Source organism: Phascolarctos cinereus, unplaced genomic scaffold (assembly GCF_003287225.1).
Source record: "Phascolarctos cinereus isolate Bilbo 61053 unplaced genomic scaffold, phaCin_HiC Scaffold_8;HRSCAF=390, whole genome shotgun sequence".
In the NCBI taxonomy this organism is placed as follows: Eukaryota; Metazoa; Chordata; class Mammalia; order Diprotodontia; family Phascolarctidae; genus Phascolarctos; species Phascolarctos cinereus.
In genome coordinates this window covers 45,792,868-45,812,625 of record NW_027556291.1, presented here as the reverse complement: position 1 = coordinate 45,812,625, position 19,758 = coordinate 45,792,868, and the positions used below count along the sequence as shown (strand labels likewise).

Genomic DNA, 19,758 nt, shown 5'->3' with positions numbered 1-19,758 from the left:
GTGATCTGGTTTTGCATTTCACCCCCTACATTGGGGAAAGATGCTATTACAGAACTTCAAAGGTGGTAAAAGGTTGCTATGTACCTACTATGTGAAAGGCCTCCTCCAATGTCTCACCATAGTGCAGAAGCTATGAGTTGGGTCAGTGGACAGATAGCTGTGTAATGTCCTTTCTAAAAGGTAGGGTCCAGAACGAAACACAATATGCTGGATATGATGTGACCAGAACAGATCTCGTTAGCTCTGGATACCAGGCTTCTCAACACAGCAGCCAGTGATCCCACGAGCTCTTGTGGCAGCACACACTGAGCTGTAGGAGTCCAATAAAACCATCAGATCTTTTTCAGACAAAATGCTCTCTGACCAAAATTCCCCCATCTTGTACTGGTTTAAGTGATAGTTTCCACTTAAGATGGGACATTCTATCCCTACTAAGTGTCATCTGATTAGATTTAGCCCTGATGTTCTGTTGTTCTCTCTCACTGGATTCTGCTGCTAGTCTCCATATGCTCAAGAAGGGAGACTGATCCCAACTTCAGTCTGATTTATAAGGCCCAATACCATCAATATGGTAGGCCAGTGGTGTTGAACTCAACTAGAAACAGGCCACTAAACTGTTGTATAGAAGGATCCCTATGGGTAGATTGACTTAGAAAACCACAGATTAACATTATCTAGGTTCTACTGGATTTTTATTTATTTTGTTCACTATTTCCCAACTGTAGCTGTAGTTGCACATTTTAATCTGGCTGCCAGAGTCACAGTCTGATGCCTGAGCTATAGGGCACTGTCCTGGGGATTCGGAAGGTGCTAGTGAGCCACTGGCACATTCCTCTCCTGATCTCTTTTCCTCTGTACCTCTACCATCCCTAAAGATGAAAAAGCCCAGAACATTTGCAATCGATTCCCAAGAGAAGGAAGCCCAGGATGCTTTAGTGGATTCTGCTAATTACAACTTTGTCAGCTCCCTAGTTAAAACCCCATACCTGCTTAGTAGTCAGTGTCCCTTGATATCTCTGTAACTAATCAAAGTTAAAACTATTCCATAATTCAGGCTCTCCACCAATTCAGACTGCCCTTCCTGGCTACTTGGAATTTCAGAAATTTTACTATAATGTAAACTACCCTTTTCTACCAAGAACTCAGCTGTCTCAAGCCCTCCTCAACCCAGAGAATCAAGAAAACAGCAACAAAATGGCTGTCAAAATGCTCAGTCACTTTATTAGTAGGAAGGGCCTTGAGGCCATCACTATCAGACTGTTTACACTAAACAAGCTCATTTTTCAGCTTCCAAGCTTGGAGAAAATGAGAAGGTTAGGTAGAGCAGCTGAACCCACTACCAGCAGCAAGAAGTCAGGGTTGTTTCTTGTACAGGGGAACTGCTGGATGCACCTTCCTGGGCCCTGAGGATAGAGGTGAGGGTTTGCTGTACAGGAAGTACCATAATTGATTTCATAATGATGACCTCAACTCATCAAGAAAAGATGAATCTACGCCCAACATAATTCTGTTGAAGAAGGCTAGGAAGAAGCTAACATATTTTAGAAGAATTTACATCTAAAACTGAAAAAAAAAATAGAACATATTTTGGTACTTAAAGCAGCAAAAACTCATCCATATGAAAAACCTGGTTATGCAGAATGACTCATTCTCCCCAAGGGTCCCAAGGAAGCACAGTTTGACTTGAATTTGGTTTTCCAGGCTCAGAATTGAGCAGGGCTTTGATTTTGGACCCTAAGGATTACACAGAAACATCCATCTGCCTGAGAAGCCCTACCACACCTCAATCGCGGCTCCCATCTCTCTCCCTCCCTCTCTTTCCCTCCTCCTACACATGGTTTCCATCCTTACCACCCTATCCATCTCTGTTCTTTCAGACCCCTGCTCTGGCCTCATTTTCCTGAGCCCTTCAGTCTTGGCTCCCAAGCCGACTAGTTCAAATATTCACTGTCCTCCACATAGATATTGAGTCCCTTACCCCCTTGTCTTATCATCATTCTTGTCTTTTGTTCAGTTGTATTTCAGTCATGTCTGATTCTCCGTGACCCCATTTGGGGTTTTCTTGACAGAGATACTGCCATTTCCTTTTCCAGCTCATCTTTAACAGGTGAGGAAAGTGAGGCAAATAGGGTTGAAGTGACTTGCCCAGGGTCACCCAGCCAGTGTCTGAGGCTGGATCTGAACTCAGGAAGAGGAGTCTTCCAGACTCCATGCCTGGCATTCCATCCACTGAGCCACCTAGCTGCCCAAATTCTTGCGTTGCCAGATCCCAATTCTGCTATATCTCCATCATCTGCCCTGTCTAGTCCTGTCCAGGTGACACAGGATCCTACTGGAAGAAGCTACACAACTGTGCTAATTTGAACCACTACAAATGTATGTCTTCCTATCTTAGCTGGGCCCTCACTGCCAATGGCTAGCCTTTTATTATTCTCTGACTGACTCCATCACAGCAGCTATTCCAAATGTTCACTTCTCAACCCTTTATACTATCCCTATACTCCTTTCCAACAAGGCCTCCTCGAGCTCCCTCTTCTTCTCTAAAACTTAAAATTCTACTACATCATCCTATATTCTCTCCTATCGTGTCTGCATCAGTCTCTGAAGAAGAGATGCTCCTTCTTCTTGTCAAGGTTAACCTCTCTCTCTTGGTGCCCTAGGGCCCATCCCTTCCTGTCTCTTCCAGATCTTGCCCCTTTAAAGCAAGTCCACATTTCTTTCATTATTAAAAACCCTTCAAGTAACTCTACAATCCTCCCCACCTGCTCAATATTACTCCTCAACTCCTTGCCATCTGGACTTCCAACCCAACCAACTTGTCTGAAACATATTTCAGAGAAACCCCAAATCTCTTAACTGCTAAATCAAATGGCCATTTCTCAATCCTCATCCTGTATGACTTCTTCAGTAGTTTTTAACACTGCTGACCACTCTTTCCTTCTGGAGCAGTCTTCCTCCTTGGCTTCTAGGATGCTGTTCACTCCTGGTCCAGCTGCTCCAACTCAGGTTCCTTTGATGTGTTATCACCCATCTTCTATGTCCTTAGCATGAGTGTGCCCCAAGGCTCTACCCTGAGCTATGCCATCCTGTTCTGTCTTGTCCTGTTCTTGTCTGTCTCTGTCTCTCTTTCTCTCTCCCCACCCCCTTCTCTAAGATTTTATCTGCTCCCATGGGTTCAATTATCATCTGTACAAAGATGACTCTCAAATCTTACATCTGAGCCCTAATCTCTCTCCCAAACATCACCATTCCCACACTGAAAGCTATTTGTTGGACATTTCTATCTGGATAGACTATCACTGTCTCAAACTTAATTAACATTGTTTAAAAAGAGATTCGCTATTTCTTCTCTTCAACTTACTCCCTCCTCCACATTCCCTTATTTCTGTTGGTACCGCAATCCTGAGACACCCACATTTGCAACATTGGGGTCATCCTTCAATCTTCCCTCTCTCTGTCACCCCCTATAGCTAATCAGTTCCTAAAAATTCTACTTCCATATCTCTCAAATCTGTTACCTTCTCTCCATTCCCATCAAAAAATGCACCTGAAGCGTGAACACAATTCTATCAAAGGCATTTTAGGAACTGAAAACTATTAGCTAGCTTTCTCTGATTTGACAGCAGTGAAAGAAAGTTTAGAAAACTCACACAAATCATTTTGGAAGGTTTCCAAATAAGGCAAAATGACAGTGACATCAAACAATATGACCTCTTGCTGAGAAGTTGGTTAGTGCCCTATTTCCTTGCCTCATCACCCTTTGCCTAGACCACTGAAATAGCCATCTAACTGCTCCCTCTGCTTCTACTCTCTCCTCCCCCCAGTTTATCTTCTACACAGGTCTGCCCATTCACTCACCCTGCTCAGAAAGCTATAGTGGCTCTGTACTATTTCCAGGGCAAAATATAAACTGCTTATGTTATACTTGAAGCCCTCCATAATCTGGCTCTCCAACTCCCTTTCCGTGTATTTCCCCTTCCTTCCCTCCATGCACTCTATATACTATTGGGTATTCTCCAGACTCCCCTCTCCCACTTTACCTCTGCATCAGAGAATCCTGAGATTCCTTTAGGACTTTGCTCAAAATCCTCTTCCTCTGGGAAGACTTTGCAGACTTGGTGGCTGTCAGTATCATCTCCTCCCTCAAATTCCCTCCTATTTATTTATTTGTGGAGGTGTTGTCTCCTACCTTCCAACCCCTCCCCCTGCTCTTTGAAGGTGGTGATTGTCTTGCTTTGTCTCTGTATCCCTGCTCCCTAACACAGTACCTTGCATGTAGTAGGTGCTCAGTAAATGTTCATGCAACTGGGCATTTGCTGAACTGAAAGAATGCAACAAGGACACACAAAGTGACTCAGAAAAAAAAGCACAGCTTGGAACAACAAATCCTGGAATGCTAGCTGTTCTCCGTACAAGCGCAAAGAATGCCAGATAGAGCGCCAAAGACTTGGGATCTAGGGCCTGTTCTGTCATTCCCTGGCTGTGGGGCTGGGAAGAGGTCACTCCCCCTCTCTGGCCCCCCCACCTGATGAGCTGCTGAGGGGTGCAAATGAGGGAAAGGCTAGAAAAGCACCTGCCGCTATAAGGTGCAGCCAAAGTGTAAGCATGATTCTATTCATGACATTTTATGCACTGAAAACCATTAGCTAGCTTTCTCTGGTTTGACAGCAGTGAAAGAAAGCCCAGAAAACACACAAATCATGTTGGAAGATTGGTTAATAAGAGTTAATGACAAAGATCCCCTGATTTGTGCAGACAGAAAAGACAAGCATGTGCCATATGGAGCGCCGCCAGATTTAGAGTCAGTGGTCGTCAGTTCTATTCCCAGCTTGGTGGGACCCCTGTGGGGCACTGGGCAAATCATTTTACTGCTCTGGCCCTCAGTTTTCTCTTCTGTAAAATGAAGGGCTTGGGCTCAGTGACCCACAAGACCCCTCCTAGGCCTAGATCTGTGGGTCTATGATTCTTCCTTTGGTTGTTTGGGCAGAAACATCCAAAGCGAAGCTGTCCCACAATCACAGGGAGTTTGGTGGAATGGAAAGACGGGATCTTGAGGCAGGAGCCCTGAGTTCTTGTCGGGCTCTGGCACTGAGGACCTTAAAGGTCAATCTAGTCCAAACTCCTTATTTTACAGAGAAGAGAATTGAAGCTCAGGGAGACTGAGTGCCAAGGTTACCTTGCCAGGAAGTAGCAGAGCAGGGATTCAAATCTAGAATTCGAATCCTGTGACTTGGAAGCCATTGTTCTTTCTACTACTCCAGGTTGCTCCGTATCTGGAAAATGGGGGGCACAGGCCATCTTATTTGCACTCTCCCTCTCCTGGGACCACAGGCTGGACCAGATAAGATGCTCAGTGTGTGCAAACACTACGCAGCTAGTTAGGGTTGGCACGACAAGACAGTGATGGCACACAAGATGGCACGCTTCTACCTCACTCACCTGTGCTCTCACTCGTTCGTTTTCGTTTCTTGCTCGTCTCTTCTTCATTCTCAACCTGACCTTCTGACAGCAATGGACTGTCAGCAGGGCTGCAAAAGTGCAGTGGCTCGTGGCTGATGGATGGGTCAAAAGGCAGCTGGTTCAGTCCTACAGAGGAGGGAAAAACAAAGCCCTGCTAGAGATGATGTTAAGGGTGCCAGACTTGGATCCCCACCAAGGTGGGGGGAGGAGGGCTCAAGACTGAGAAAGGGAAGCTCAGGGACTCTTAAGACATGCTGGCCTCTGTGACATTACAAGCCTGGGGTAGGTCCCCTTTATTGGATAGTATACAAAGAATACATCGTTGGGATTCTGTCTCCTCGATCTTTGACCTCAGTCATCATAGGTTGCCTTCCAAAGGTAATGGGGCACAAGGACAAGAACCCTGGCCTGCAAGTCAGGAAACATAGACTTGAGTTCCAGCTCTGAAAGAACACGTCTTAAGAGGAGTGGAGACTAGGCCATGCAAGGAAGGATTGCTTGAAGGAACTGAGGATATTTCACCCGAAGAAGAGAAGATGGCATGGAGGGAAGGAAGGGGAAATACATGGAAAGAGAGTTTGCAACCAGATTATGGAGGGCTTCAAGTACAAGGTAAGCTGTTTGCATTTCACCCTAGAAATAATAGGGAGCCACTACAGCTTTCTGAGCAGGGGAGCTAATGGTCAGATCTGTGTAGAGGATGAACTGGGGGGAGGAGAGAGTAGAGTAGAAGCAGAGAGAGTGATTAGGTGGCTATTTCAGTGGTCTAGGCAAGGGATGCCGAGGTAAGGAAATAGGGTGGTAGTAATGGGAGTGGATAGAAGGTAACAGACATGGAAGTAGTAACTGATTGGGAGGTGGGGTGGCAGGGAGACATACTAGGTGGCTTCAAGGATCTTAAGAAGCCCCATGGGAAAGAAGGATTAGCTTTGTTTTGGTTGGCCCCAAAGCACAGAACTGGGAGCAATAAGTGAAAGTTACAAGGAAGTCTATTTCAGCTGGATATAAGCAAGAACCTCTTTAACAATGAGAGCTATCCCTAAAGTGGAATGGCCTGCCCAAACCAGTAGTGAGCTCTCCATCACTGGAGGTCTTCGAGTGGATGCTGGATGGTCATTTGGCAGCAGTATCAGAGAAGGTATTTCTCATTCAGGAATGGCTTAGGCTAGATGACTTCTGTGGTCCTTTCCAACTTTGGAGATGCTCTAATTCTTTGCCTCAGTGTGTAGCCTTGGGCAAATTACTTCCCTTTTTGTGGCCTCAGTTTACTTCTTTGTCGAATGTGAATAGTAGCATCTGCATTCTCAACATCATACAAAGGTGTTCTCCAAAGAAGAATGGTGGCTAATTCAAGGGTACCTCATTCAGGAGCTGGGTTGCTAGGAGCTCTGGACTAGCTTTGAGAAGTTTTAAAATTCCAAGTCTTCAAACAATACCAGAAGCATGATTCCCTTCATCTTTGGATGCCTCACATTCTCTCTCTATAAGACTGCATAAATATGAGCTCTTTTTTTTAAAACCAGGACTACATAAGATACATTTGAGATGGACGCCTGATATCCCAGAAATCCCTTTTTCTTTTCTACCTCTTTTCGCCCCATTCCCCACCCCCACTGCCATCAGAAGGAGCACCCGGAATTTTAAGTTTTTCAATTAAAATTTCATAAAACACGGACTCAAAAGCTTTGCAACAGTCCAAAGACAGTTCATCTCCTATAAGCCTTTTATCTACTAGTTTGCTAATCCAAGCAGAAAGGAAATCAGTTGGCCCAATGCGGCTCATTTGTTAACCCACAATTGTCCTCATACCTTGCTCTCCTTCTTCATCCCTATTCTCTAAGGCCATGTCGGGAAAAACCAAAACGAACCTTGGGATTCAGGCAACTAGAAGCCGGCTGAGTTCTTGGAGGCCGAACATTGAGTTTCTAATAAAATTTCTTTGCAGTTTCCTTTTAATGAAAACATATCCCCATGCTGATCCTCTCTGCCCAGGGAACATGTACTATTTCTCCAGCCCTCAGATTCAGCTTGGAACAAGCTCCATGAAAAAAGCCTTCTGGGATTTGTCAAATACTTTCCCCTTGTACCAACTGAAGAACCAAGTGAAAGATGGAAACTGGTCACTCTTTCTGGTGGAAATCAATTGTTGTTGCATCTCAACCCTATCAATCTAACTCAACAAACATTTTCAAATGCCAGGGATGGTGGTAGACAGAGGAGGCTCACAAAATGTTGGGAGGCAAGGATCACAGGTATTATCCCCATTTTACAGCTGAGGAAGTTAGCTTCCTTATGGGCTTATGGGACTTGCCCAACGGTCACAAAGTCACTAAGTGTCAGAGGCGGGATCAGACCCAGATCTTCCTGAACTAACTCCAGTCCCCTGTCCCTGGTGCCATGCTACTTTTCATGAGTCCTGAAGAGATGTTATGTGACTTGTTCACGGTCTCACAGCTAGTAAAGTAGCTGAGAGTATCTTCCTGACTCTGGGCACTGTCCCCCACACCACCTGCCTCAGATAAACCTGCTGCCTACTTTATTAAGCACATTTATCTCTTTTTTTTCTTTTCCTCTTTTTGGAGACAATCAGGGTTAAACAGATAGTAAGCATCTGAGGCTGCATTTGAACTCAGGTCTTCCTGACTCCAGGGCTGATGCTCTATCCGTTGTGCCACCTAGCTGCCCATGAAGCACATTTCTCCCAAGTACTTTGTGAGAGAGCTAACACAAGCAAAGAGGGAAGTACTGTTGCAGCCCGGATTTGGACCCAGGTTTCCTGAATCTAAGTCACTGTTTGAATGAACAGGAGAAATACAAACAAAAGTCCATTAGAAATTCAAGGAGGGAGAGAACACTTCTGGTTGATCACAGTGCCTGGCACATAGCAGGCATTTATTAATAAATGCTAATTGATTGATTGGTGTGCGTGTGTGTGTGTGTGTGTGTGTGTGTGTGTGTGTGTGTGTGTGTGTGTATGAGGGGATCAGGAAAAGCTTAGAGGAGATAGTCTTCCATTCAACTTCTCTCCTAACTAGATGTGAGAAGGCAAACTCACTTGCTACCTGGAGGCCAATGATGCTAAACACAAAGGAAAAACCAGCTATCAGAGTCACAAAGTCTCCAGAATTAAACATTTCTTTAGCACTGAGGTAACCACCTGGGTGTAAAAGCTCCAACTTCTTGCATCAATGCTTTGCATCAGAGCAATCAGAGCACTTCTAGTATCCTAGATTTACAGACTCAGAGAGGAGGAAAGTGAGGCTGTTTGCCTGCTCAGGCTCTCCTTAGGGTGGGGACTTTTTCACTCTTCTTTATAAACCCAGCACCTTGCACTGTGCTTGGCACATAGCAAGAGAAGGAAAGGAATAAACATTTCTTAAGCACCTACTGTGTGCCAAGCACTGGGCTAAGTACTTTATAATTTTTTCATTTCAGTCTCACAACCCTTGGAGGTAGGTACTATTTTTAACCCCCCCCCCAGCCCCATCTTACAGATGAGGAAATTAAGGCAGATTGAGGTTAAGTGACTTGCTGAGGGTCACAGAGTTAAAAAGTGTCCGAGACTAGGCTTGAACTCAGAGCTTCCTCACTAAAAGCCCAAATGCTCCTCTGGGCATTATTCAGCTGCCTCTAGCTGGCACCAAGTAAATGTCTGTTGAACAAACGTGTGGTCACTGAGACTTACAGACATGCCTATGAATGGTCACAAGCCACATATCTGGACCCTGTCATTTGGAAAATGGTCCCATCCAACAGTTTGACAGGTAAACATTTATTAATCACTTGCTGTAGGGCAGGCCGTGAGAATTCTGAGTCCATGTACAAGTTAAAATCAACCAACAAAAACCAACCACAAATAGGCCCTCTCCTCAAGGAGCCCACTTCCTACTGAAATTCTACTTGGAAGAGTCACCTTCTTAGATTGATTTCAACCCCCTGGAGAATGCTCTCCACTTCTTTGAAGTGGAACTCACTTCTTATTGGGCTCTCTCAGTTGGAAATATACTCCCAGGTTTTTCCTATGTTTTAAATGGCTTAAATATGTTACTATTGTTACATGAGTTTCCCTCCAAACTCCTAGGGAGGCTTTAAACCACACCTTCATTTCGCTACAAACTTCAATACTGCACAACTCCTTGCATTTTCCAAACTCCCCTCATCCCCCGTCTTCCCTGAAACCAGTCAAACACCTGCTCCCCCTGTCCCATTACCCCAACCCCAACAATAAGAATATCTCTCCTTTCCCTTTGCCCTCCATAATCCTCAACCCCAACAATTAGATGAACCTTCGCCCTCCATAATCCTCAACCCCAACAATTAGATGAACCTATCTCCTTTCCCTCTCTTCTCCTGGCTTTCTACAGACTCAAAATCAAAATATAACTCCTCCATGAAGATTTCTATCTGGGGGGCAAGTAAGGAAGTATGGTCCAGAGCATCAGACTTGGGGTCAGAAGACTGGGATTCCAGTCTTAGCTCTAAGATCTGCCTGGCCTGTAGTCACTGGCTTCTTACACTGAGCCCTCAATAAACTTCCAGGGAGAATAAAGTAAACTTACCTATTACTGGATAAGATATTGGTATATAGAATATACAGATTTGCTCTTCATCCATTTCTTTTCCTTTGTGTGGTTTCTAACTCGAGGTAGTCAGAAACAAGAAGGTAAAGCACTGAAAAAGTGAATAGAGCAGTATGCCTTAAGGCGACCTGCCCTGCTTGCTTCTTCACTTCTTGGCTACTAGGATACAATAAAGCAAAGTTCTCTTGATTTGGAATGTTTCAGATGCTGAGAACTGTGGGTAACTGACTTCTTAGCCAATCACTGGTTACTGCATATTAAGTAGGGAACTCTTGGAGGGCCAGCCTTTTTGTGGCAGTTACAAACCAAGAAACAAAACATACTAGAAAGAAAGCAATAAACATCTATTAAGCACCTACTATGTGCCAGGCTGGAGAAGGAAATGGCAAACCACTCCAGTTATGTTTGCCAAGAAAACCCCAAAGGGGGTCACAAAGAGTTGGACATGGCTGAAACAGCTGCACAATAACAAATGTGCCAGGCACTGTGCTGAGTGCTTTATAATTACTATCTCATTTGCTGAGCTACTTTCCGCCACAGTTAAAACCAGTCTGATCAATCACTCAACAAGAATTCACTAATGTGGGGCAGCTAGATGGCGCAGTGGATAGAGCACCAGCCCTGAAGTCAGGAGGACCCGAGTTCAAATTCGACCTCAGACCAAACACGACACTTACTAGCTGTGTGACCTTGGGCAAGTCACTTAACCCCAATTGCCTTTAAAAAAGAAGGTCTTCCCTGATCCCCTTTCCATTCAGAGGACTCTACAGTATGGGCCTTGGAGTCAGAAGACCTAGGTTCAAATCCCACCTCAGCCACTTACAAGCTGTCTGACCACAGAGAAGTTACTTACCTTTGGTTTGCCTATAAACTGGGGATCATAATCCCTGTAACACTTACTTCACAAGGTTGTCGTGAGGCTCAAAATAAATAAGAGACTGTTTGTAAAGCCATTCACAAACTCCACAGTGCTATATGCCAGCTCTTATCATTAATAATAATAAATAGCTAATATTTATGTAGTATCTCCTATGTGCCAAGCATTGTGCTAAGCACTTCATAATTATTATCTCATTCAATCCTTACAACAACCCTGTGCCAATCCAAGCCTCTCAATAAACCCTGGGAAGTAAGTGCTATTATTATCCTAATTTTACAGATGAGGATACTGAGGCTGACACCGATTAAGTGATTTGCCCAGAGTCACACAGCTTAGCACAGTGCCTAGCACGTAGTAGGTGCTTAATAAAGGTTTATTGAATTGACGTGTCAGAGGCTAGATTTGAACTCAGGTCTTCCTGACTCCAGGCCCAGTCTTCTATCTACTGTGCCACCAGTAGTCATTACTCCTAGCCATACAACCTTGATTGATTGATCAAGTCACATCCCCTGTGTGGGCCTTGGTTAGTTTTGCCATGTATAAAATGAGGGGGCTGGTAAGATGATTTCCTAGGTCCCTTCTACATCCAGAGCCTCTGATTTGATGACGTTCCTGCTCTGTGCACCTCAGTCCTCATTTCTATTTCAACCCCGGGGACCTAGGTGTTCACCCAGACTCTGATTCCTGAAAGGGCCTGGCTGTCGGTGGGCTGTTTGGTCCCCTTGAATGCTTATGTGAGTCTTGTTTCACCAGAGGAAGCTGTGTCCCCTGGGTGGGTAACTGATCGTCCCCTCTGGCTACTTGCTTGTGGAGGACTATGGATTCATAAGGAACAGAAGATCACTGGCTGACTGCTCTGACCCCTGAGGACCCCCTGGGGAGTTGCTGAGCTGTTTCTCTGTTCCTTCCATGGCCTTGTACGGTTGAAATTTGACTTTTTTTTTTCCTAAAAGGAGAGTTCAGAATAAAAAAGCCACCTGACTAACTGATGGCCCTAATTTATCAAGATGTTGCTGCAACTGCCCTGGCCTTTAGAAAATTAGAAATGGTCTAATATGTATTTTAGCTGTTACATTGCTACACTGGTTTGGGTTGGTGCAGAGCCTCACTGAGATTTCAAATACATTCCACAGATCAACTCACATGGACATAGTCATGCCATTCTATTTAAATTCACTGGGGAGGGAGGGAATCAAGCCTTGTTAGCCTTGAATGCCAATTCAAGACTCTCAATAAGCTAGCACTTCCCTCCCTGCCTTTCCAAGCTTATTTCATACCACTCCCCTCCATTTGTGCCATTCTCTGACCAAACTGGGTAACCTGCCAGCCCTGCTACATATCCCTTGCACTCCTCTCTTCAGGCTTTTCCTCCTGCTGTTTTCTGTGCCTGTAGTGGCACATCTCTCTCTCTCTCTCTCTCTCTCTCTCTCTCTCTCTCTCTCTCTCTCTCTCTCTTTCTCTCTCTCTCGCTCTCTCTCAGGCAATCAAGGTTAAGTGACTTGCCCAAGGTCATACAGCTAATAAGCGTCTGAAGCCGTATTTGAACTCAGGTCCTCCTGACTCCAGGTCCAGTGTTCTATCCACTGTACCACCCAGCTGCCTGTCATCTCTAACTCTTGAAAACCTATCGACCTTCCAAGGTCCAGCTTGAATGTCTCTTCTTCTAGAAAGTCTTCCCTGACCCCCTGAGTTAGAAATGGGCTTTCCTTCCCTAGCCTCAGACAGCACCTTATACATCCCTTCTCTTCTGACAATTTATTCTGCACTGTAATCATGATCTAATATTTATCATGTGACTGTCCATTTCTCCCCCACAGAGATGACAGGAGGACAGCCAATCTATTCCCTTGGCATCCAAGAGATGTCAGGAGAAGGCAAGGAATGCACCTACCTCATTGGGTGGACCCCCTGTGACTAACTCAGTCAACAAGCATTGGTGGAGAGCTTCCTGCAGGCCAGGCACTGTGCTAAGCACTGGGGACACAAAGAGAGCTAAAAACAGTCTCTTCCCTCAAGGAGCTTTCATTCAAAAGGGGCAATTCTGGGGAGGACGTGGAGGATGGACAGGCAGAGATGGGTAGACTTCTGTACTGCTGGAGAGATCTGCATCACTGACCTCCCAGAGCCATTGGTGGTGTGGGTGTGTACTGAGCAGTGCCCATTTGTGTTAGGAATTGCTCATCCCTCCCACCTTCTCCTCCCCCCTTCCATCGGTAGATTGTGAGCTTCAGAAGGGCAGAGAGCCCTTCTTTCTGTATCTTGATCAGGGACTGTCCAAACACAGGGCTTTGGGTGTAGGAGGCACTTCAGAAATGGTTGATGAATCGATGAATGTATCTGTACTGCTAGGGGCCAGGTATAAAAAAAAAATCCTGCTAATGAGGAGAGATGCCACTGGGTCTGTCTCCCTGTGGACTCCAGGCACTGGAGAACTCCCCAAGATTTAGAGCTAGAAGGGACCTTGAGAGGTCATCTTGCCCAACCCTCGCATTTTACTGAAGAGGAAACTGAGACCCAATGAGGTCTCCTACTTCAATTTATAGCAGAGACGTCACACTCTAAGCTAAGAGGTAAAAACTTAATAAATAAACACTTGTGGACTGACTGACTCAGCTGACACAATACCAAGAAATTCATCTTTCTAACACCCCAAACCTAATACAATCAACAGATCGAGTCCACATACCTCACCCACATGTGGCACAGAAAGAAGAGAACTGTCTTCATACCAGTCCTTCTGAACAGATCTGACCAAAGTGCTCTGGGTATCTCCTAAGACTGACAAACACTAAATATGTTAAGAAATCAATGTGTTTCCTTGGGTCCCTACAGAAGGGTCTGGGTGTTTTTGTTTCACATTGACTTACATTCTGGCTAACAAACACTGCCGCATGAGAGCTACTGTGTATTTTAACAAAAACGATACCAACAACTATTTGTATAGAACTCAATGGTTTGCTAAAGCACCTTCTTCACAGTAACCTCATGAGTTGGTCTGGCAGTGAATGGGGCACCATCCCATTTTACAGAGGAGAAAACTGAGGCTCTGAGAGTCTGTTAAGGGACTTGCCCATGATTACATAGCTATAAGAAAAACCAACTACATTTATTCCCTCCCTATCTCTACTCCTCAAAGAATCCCTTATGCCCAGATTTAGAAGAAGCCTTTAAGACAGATATGAGAAAATACAGCATTACACTATTATTCTAATTGTGTCAAAAGGACAGTACATAGGAGCACCATATTTAGGTGGAAGGGGCTTCAGAGATCATCTATCACAGGCTCTTAACCTGGAGTCTGTGAATGGTTTTTAAAAATATTTTGAAAAAAAAATAAGAAAAATTAAAAAAAAATATTTTGATCACTGTCTTTCAAAAGGATTTCTTCCTTTGGAATCTTATAGATTTTATTTTAGGCATTTCAAAAACCACTTATGAGAAGAGGCTCATCGATGGGCTTCAGCAGACTGAATGCCTAAGGACTCCAGGTTTTACAGATGGGGAAACTGAGGCTGAGAGAGGAAAAGTGACTTGCCTAAGATAGTAAAAAGCAGAGTGGGGTTTCAAGCCTAGTTCTCCTGTGTCCAAAGCTAGCACTCTCCTTTCCTCAATGCCATTAGACAAATGATTTCCAGCCCCGCAAGATTTTACATGCTAGAAATCGAAAGCCTCAAGAGGTCAAAGGGCCTAACCTTAAAGGTCAGCTAGTCTTGGTTAGCCTCTATCCCAGAACTGACAGGTCATCATTCAGCTTCTGCTCCAAGAACTCTACTTTTTAAAGTTTTATTGATAGCTTTTGTTTTCTCTCACCTTTATTTCCCAATCAATTCTTCCCCCTTCTCCTATCCAGCAGGTAACACCTTCTAACAAAGGATTAAAAAAAACCAGAAAAGGGGTCAGCAACACCAACCAACACATCAACTGTATCTGACAGTGTATGCAGTGTTCCACACCCATAGCCTCCCACCTCTGCACAGAAGGGAGGGAGCCGTCTCTTCTCTGAGGCCAAGCTTGGCATTCTAATTAGACTGGGCTCAGTTTTGGGGCTGTTATTGTTGTCCCTGCCTTGGTCATCATAACATCTCTCATTTTAAGACGCTCAGTAGTTAATGGGCATCCTTTTCCATCACTGGCAGCTCTGATTACTAATAAAAGGATTTCTTACATTGAGCTGAGTTTATAGAGAGACTTTGAACCTGGCTAGATTTAGAACAGATCTGGAGCTAGAAGAAATCTTAGCAATAATTTTTTTTTATTGTATAGATAAAGAAACCGAGGCAGAGAGAAATGACTCCAAGTACTACACTCTTTCCCCTGCACCACCAGTGCCTGACACATAGTAGGTGCTAAATACATGTTTACTGATTGACTTGTCCTGACAACAACCCTCTGAGGTTAGTGGGGCAAGATGTCTCCCCAATTTACCTGAAGGGAAAAGCATCTTGAAGACTACTGAGGCAGAAGTAATTTCACCTGTTTCCACAGTGGGAGGGAAGCAGGGCATCTTAAAAAACAAATGGTTATGGTTATAGCCCCAATGAAGGGGGCAGAAGTTAAGGCAGAAACAAAGCAGAAGGGAGAGTAAGGGGGGGAAAAAGCAGAGAGGAGGGGACGAGGAGAGGAGGAGGAGAGGGGGGAAGGCTGAAGAGACAGCCTGGGCCCAAATTCACAGAGATCGGAATCATCAAGATTTCTCAGTTTCCTTATTTGTAAAATAAGGAGGGTTGGCCTTGATGATCTAAATGATGGTTCCTTCCAGCCCTAGCTCTGCAATTGTGCCTGCTATGCATAGGCTCCTGTGTTCAAATACTGGAGATATAATGATAAAAACAATGATACAGTCCTGCCCTGGAGGAGTTTCTACTTTAATGGCAGGAATTGAGGGTGGGAGCAACGTGACTTTACTTCTGTACCGTGAGGGAGCTGCCAATATTTGAAGGAAGACATTAGGTTCCAACCACTATTACCACCACCCAAGATTTCACATTTCCAGGTTACAATATGCCCAGTTTCTTCCTCATGATTGCCAGACCCTTCAGATCCTAGTTAATCTTATCTGGATGCCCTTTTATTTGCTGTTCCTTTTAAGACATAGAACCCATTGCATCTGACTTCTTTGCAGAAGTGGGAGGCTACAGGTATGGTGCACTGCAGTGGTCAGACCAGGGGTGGGGAACCTATGGCCTTGGGGCCACATGTGGCCTTCTAGGTCCTTGGGTGCAGCCTTCTGACTGAGTCCAAGTTTTACAGAACAAATCCTTTTATTAAGGGAATTTGTTCTGTGAAGTTTGGATTCAGCCAGAGGGCCACACTTGAGGACCGAGAGGGCCACATATGACCTTGAGGACGAAGGTTCCCTGCCTCTGGGTCAGATCCATTTGATAACCTCATGGATTTTGCTGAATCCCCCCCTCCCTTTTGTATATTTTTTTGTTATAATATTGATGACTCTGGGAAAAGGAGAGAGGATGGCTCCAACAAGGAACATAGGTGATAAAAACAAAAGATATCAACAAGATTTTATTTTGAAAAAAAGTAAATGAACTCTCATTCCTAGTGCTTCACACAATCCTCCAACTGGGGTCTGACCAGGGCAGAGGACAGATGGCAGAACTAGAAGGTCCCCCAATCCGAACACCAAGCTTTGGGAGGCAGCCATGGCCCCCAGTGGCCACAGAGCAAGCTGGCACCACAGCCTGCTGAAACCACTCAGTCTTTCGCTTGTCTGTCTCTCACTCTCTCCCATCCTGGACTTGCAGAACAGATGGTTCTGGCCAAAGTTTATATACCCCTGTTACCCCTATTCAGTTTCTTCTTGCTTGTCTCAGTTCCTCATCCTCCTAGCCCATCGAGATCCTCTTGAATCTTGATTTTGCCACTCACCAGAGAAGCCGGTCTTCCCAGCTTTGTGTCATCTGCAAATTTAATAAGCTAGCCAGCTATGTCTTTATCAAGTCACTAATAAAAAACACTGAACAGACCTCTGACTAGGATGATGTCAACCCATTAACCAACTTTCTTGGGGGAAGTTTTTCAAGCAGCTGTAGGTCTGTCTACCATATATCACTGGGCTGCCTTTCTCTATCTTGTCCACAAAGATTTCAGGAAAAGCTGGGTTAAATAAATACCTTCCTGAAGTTCTGAGTCCAGCAATAGAAAATATGCCCGTGGCTGCCTTTCGATCACCCAGCTTAGGAAGTAACACGATGAAAAAAGACCATGAGATTGATTTTGTCTTAGTCAATCCACACTTGCCCCTTGTAATAAGTCGCCAGGGCTTTTTTCTCCTGGAATTCTTACCAACCATAATAATGTGACTCGACCTTTCTGCCTCATTTACCTCATCTGTAAAATGGACATACTAATTGTATCTGTGGTTGTCAGGATCAAATGAGATATTTCTAAAGTGCTTGGCAAACCCTGAAGGGCTGGACAAATGCTAACTACTATCACCATTAATAACAATAACAATAACAATAACACACGTTTACAGTGGAACTGGTCAGCACCGTTTCACAATGTTCTCTAGCTTTGTTCATCAATATGTGCACAAGATCAAAGGCAACAGAAGGTAGGAATGATGCAAGGTGGATCTCTGCGTGAGATAAGGGGAGTAAGGGCCTCAGAAGAAGAAGTAAGGGTACTTGAACTAGTTTACCAAGGAGTTAAGATGGGGATAGGAGAAGACCATAACCAGTACAGGGGTGATGACCTAAAGGGAAAAAAACTAAGAGATCAATGGACCAGAGATCCTGAAAAGAACAAAGAACAGAGTTTGGGGTTGCAGAGCAGAGGAAGAAGTGAAATGAGAATAGATTGTGATCAGATAAGGGAATTTCATGAGCATGGAAGTGTCTGATTTGTGCAGGTGATGGATGGCAAGATCAAGGATATGAGCATCTTTTGGGGGGTGGGGCGGAGGAAGAGGTCATGAGAAATGAGCAAATTGAGGAAGTGGGAGGGGAGGATGTTTGAGGGAATATTAATATGTACATTGATGTCTTCCAGTATGAGGATAGGTGTTGAGGAAGACAAAAAGACTGTGAGTTGGGCATTGAACTCACTGGGGAAAAAAGGGCAGCACCCCAGAGGTCAGTGGACAACAGCTACCAGAATTTTGACTGGGTAGTGTACATAGATGAACGAACTTCAAAAGAGAACAGGTTACACAGTGATGGGGGGAAAACATAGAATGGGCAGCAGAGAACAAAGAGCATTCCACCCCTCTTCAGTCTCAAACAGTGAGTTGAGGCAGGGAACAAAAGTGCAACCAGTGCTGGAAAGAGGGGCCAGGCAAGCTGTGTCATCAGGTGGTAGGTGGGTCTCAATGAGATACACTAGATGGAGGGGGGGGGCATAGGGAATAAGAAAGAAATTTAAGATGAAAGCAAGCTTGTTACCTATGGGACAGGTATTCCAGAGAGCATCACAGAAGGGGTGGTAGCTTTAGGGAGGGATGTTGGGGGAGGGGATTGGGGAGACATGGGTTGAGGGGGATAGGAATAAGTGAGCAGGCAGTGGAGAAAGTCTTCCCTCCTCCTCCAACCAGTAACGACTTTCCCTTGAACCTCATATATCACTTTTTTCTGTACCTTCCTAACACACTTAACAGAGATTACCAGGTTCTCCAGTTATCTATGCTGATATTTTATTCTCCATGAGGGCAAGGACTGGGTCAACTTTACATCTCCCCCAGTATGTTACAGTGCTCTGCACACAGTAGACACTTAATAAATGTTAGTTCAATCTGCTGAGTTACAACAGTTGCCATTCTTGAACAGAATGTACACAGGCTCAAATGTCTTTAAGACCAAGGCTTCATGAATTTTAAGACTAATCAGGGAGGCCCACTGGCAATTATTTACATTCAGTACTCTCTAAGACCAGTTTATTTAAAAGGACTACCTGTCCAAAGGCAACAGATGAGGAAGGGAAAGGGATGAGAGGTCAAGAAAGAGTCCTCTTTCATCACAAGCAAAGGGCAGTTACTGACTCCTCTGAGCATTCCTTTTGAATGATTTACCTTCAAGCTTGTATGACAAATACAAGTGAGCAGAGGTGATTAGAGAGTGGAGGATATAAGGGTTTGGGGGGGGGCAGATTTGAGTCTCTCCAGGGCAAAATGCCTGGATTTCATGTCAAAAGCCATTCTGGCTCTACCACTCACTTGCTTGTTTTCCTTGGGCCAGTCCCTCCTTCCCCATCTCCCACCCCCTGACTTTCTTCCTCTGTAAGATGAGATTAGATTATATGATCACCATCTACACACAAACTACAAATAGACATATGTGCCAGACCCCCTATACAGGAATGGATAAGCATTTTGGGAAATAGAGCCCAAGCCTGGTGGGGAGAGAGATGAGACACAGTATTAATAAGATACTTTCATTATACAGACATTTGAAAAAGACCTGGAGTTTCTGCAAAACCACACATCCAATAGGCATCTGCAGTGTGATGTGGCTGCCAAAAAAGTTACCGTCATCTGGTGCTGAACTGAGAGAGACATGGCTTACAGGAATGAGAAGGTGATAATATCACTGGGAGGACTATTCAGTTCTAGGTGCCCCAGCTGTCAAGAATGTTATAGCAGAAATTCCTTCTGGGTACGTCTAGCTCAGGAGTCCCTGGAGGTCTTTTCAAACTGTAAAATTCTGTAATTCTATGATCTCTGGTCCCTTCCAGCCCTAAATCTGTAGATGTTCGAAGTACAGATTAAATCAAGTATCAGAAGGCAGTATGGTACAGGGGAATGAAAAGAGTCAGAATATGGAGCCAGAAGGCTTGCGCTTCAATCTTGGCGATGCTAGTCACTCCCCAGGTGACCCTGACTTAGTC

At 44.6% G+C, this 19,758-nt stretch overlaps 1 protein-coding gene across 5 annotated transcripts in view; it reads right to left on the bottom strand.

The window, feature by feature from the left end:
• The window catches only part of ENOX2 (ecto-NOX disulfide-thiol exchanger 2), a 304,632-nt gene that overhangs the window by 124,563 nt on the left and 160,311 nt on the right, over nt 1-19,758 (bottom strand). For 3 of the 5 annotated variants that reach the window (XM_020969840.2, XM_078148015.1, XM_020969843.2), the window contains one exon: nt 5,440-5,586. The exons of 1 other annotated variant lie outside the window; for it this stretch is intronic. In XM_020969840.2, coding sequence (XP_020825499.1) covers nt 5,440-5,586 — 147 coding nt within the window. Of the gene's footprint in view, nt 1-5,439; nt 5,587-10,019; nt 10,190-19,758 lie in introns of those variants that run through there. One more of the 5 variants, XM_020969841.1, reaches the window with a different exon arrangement.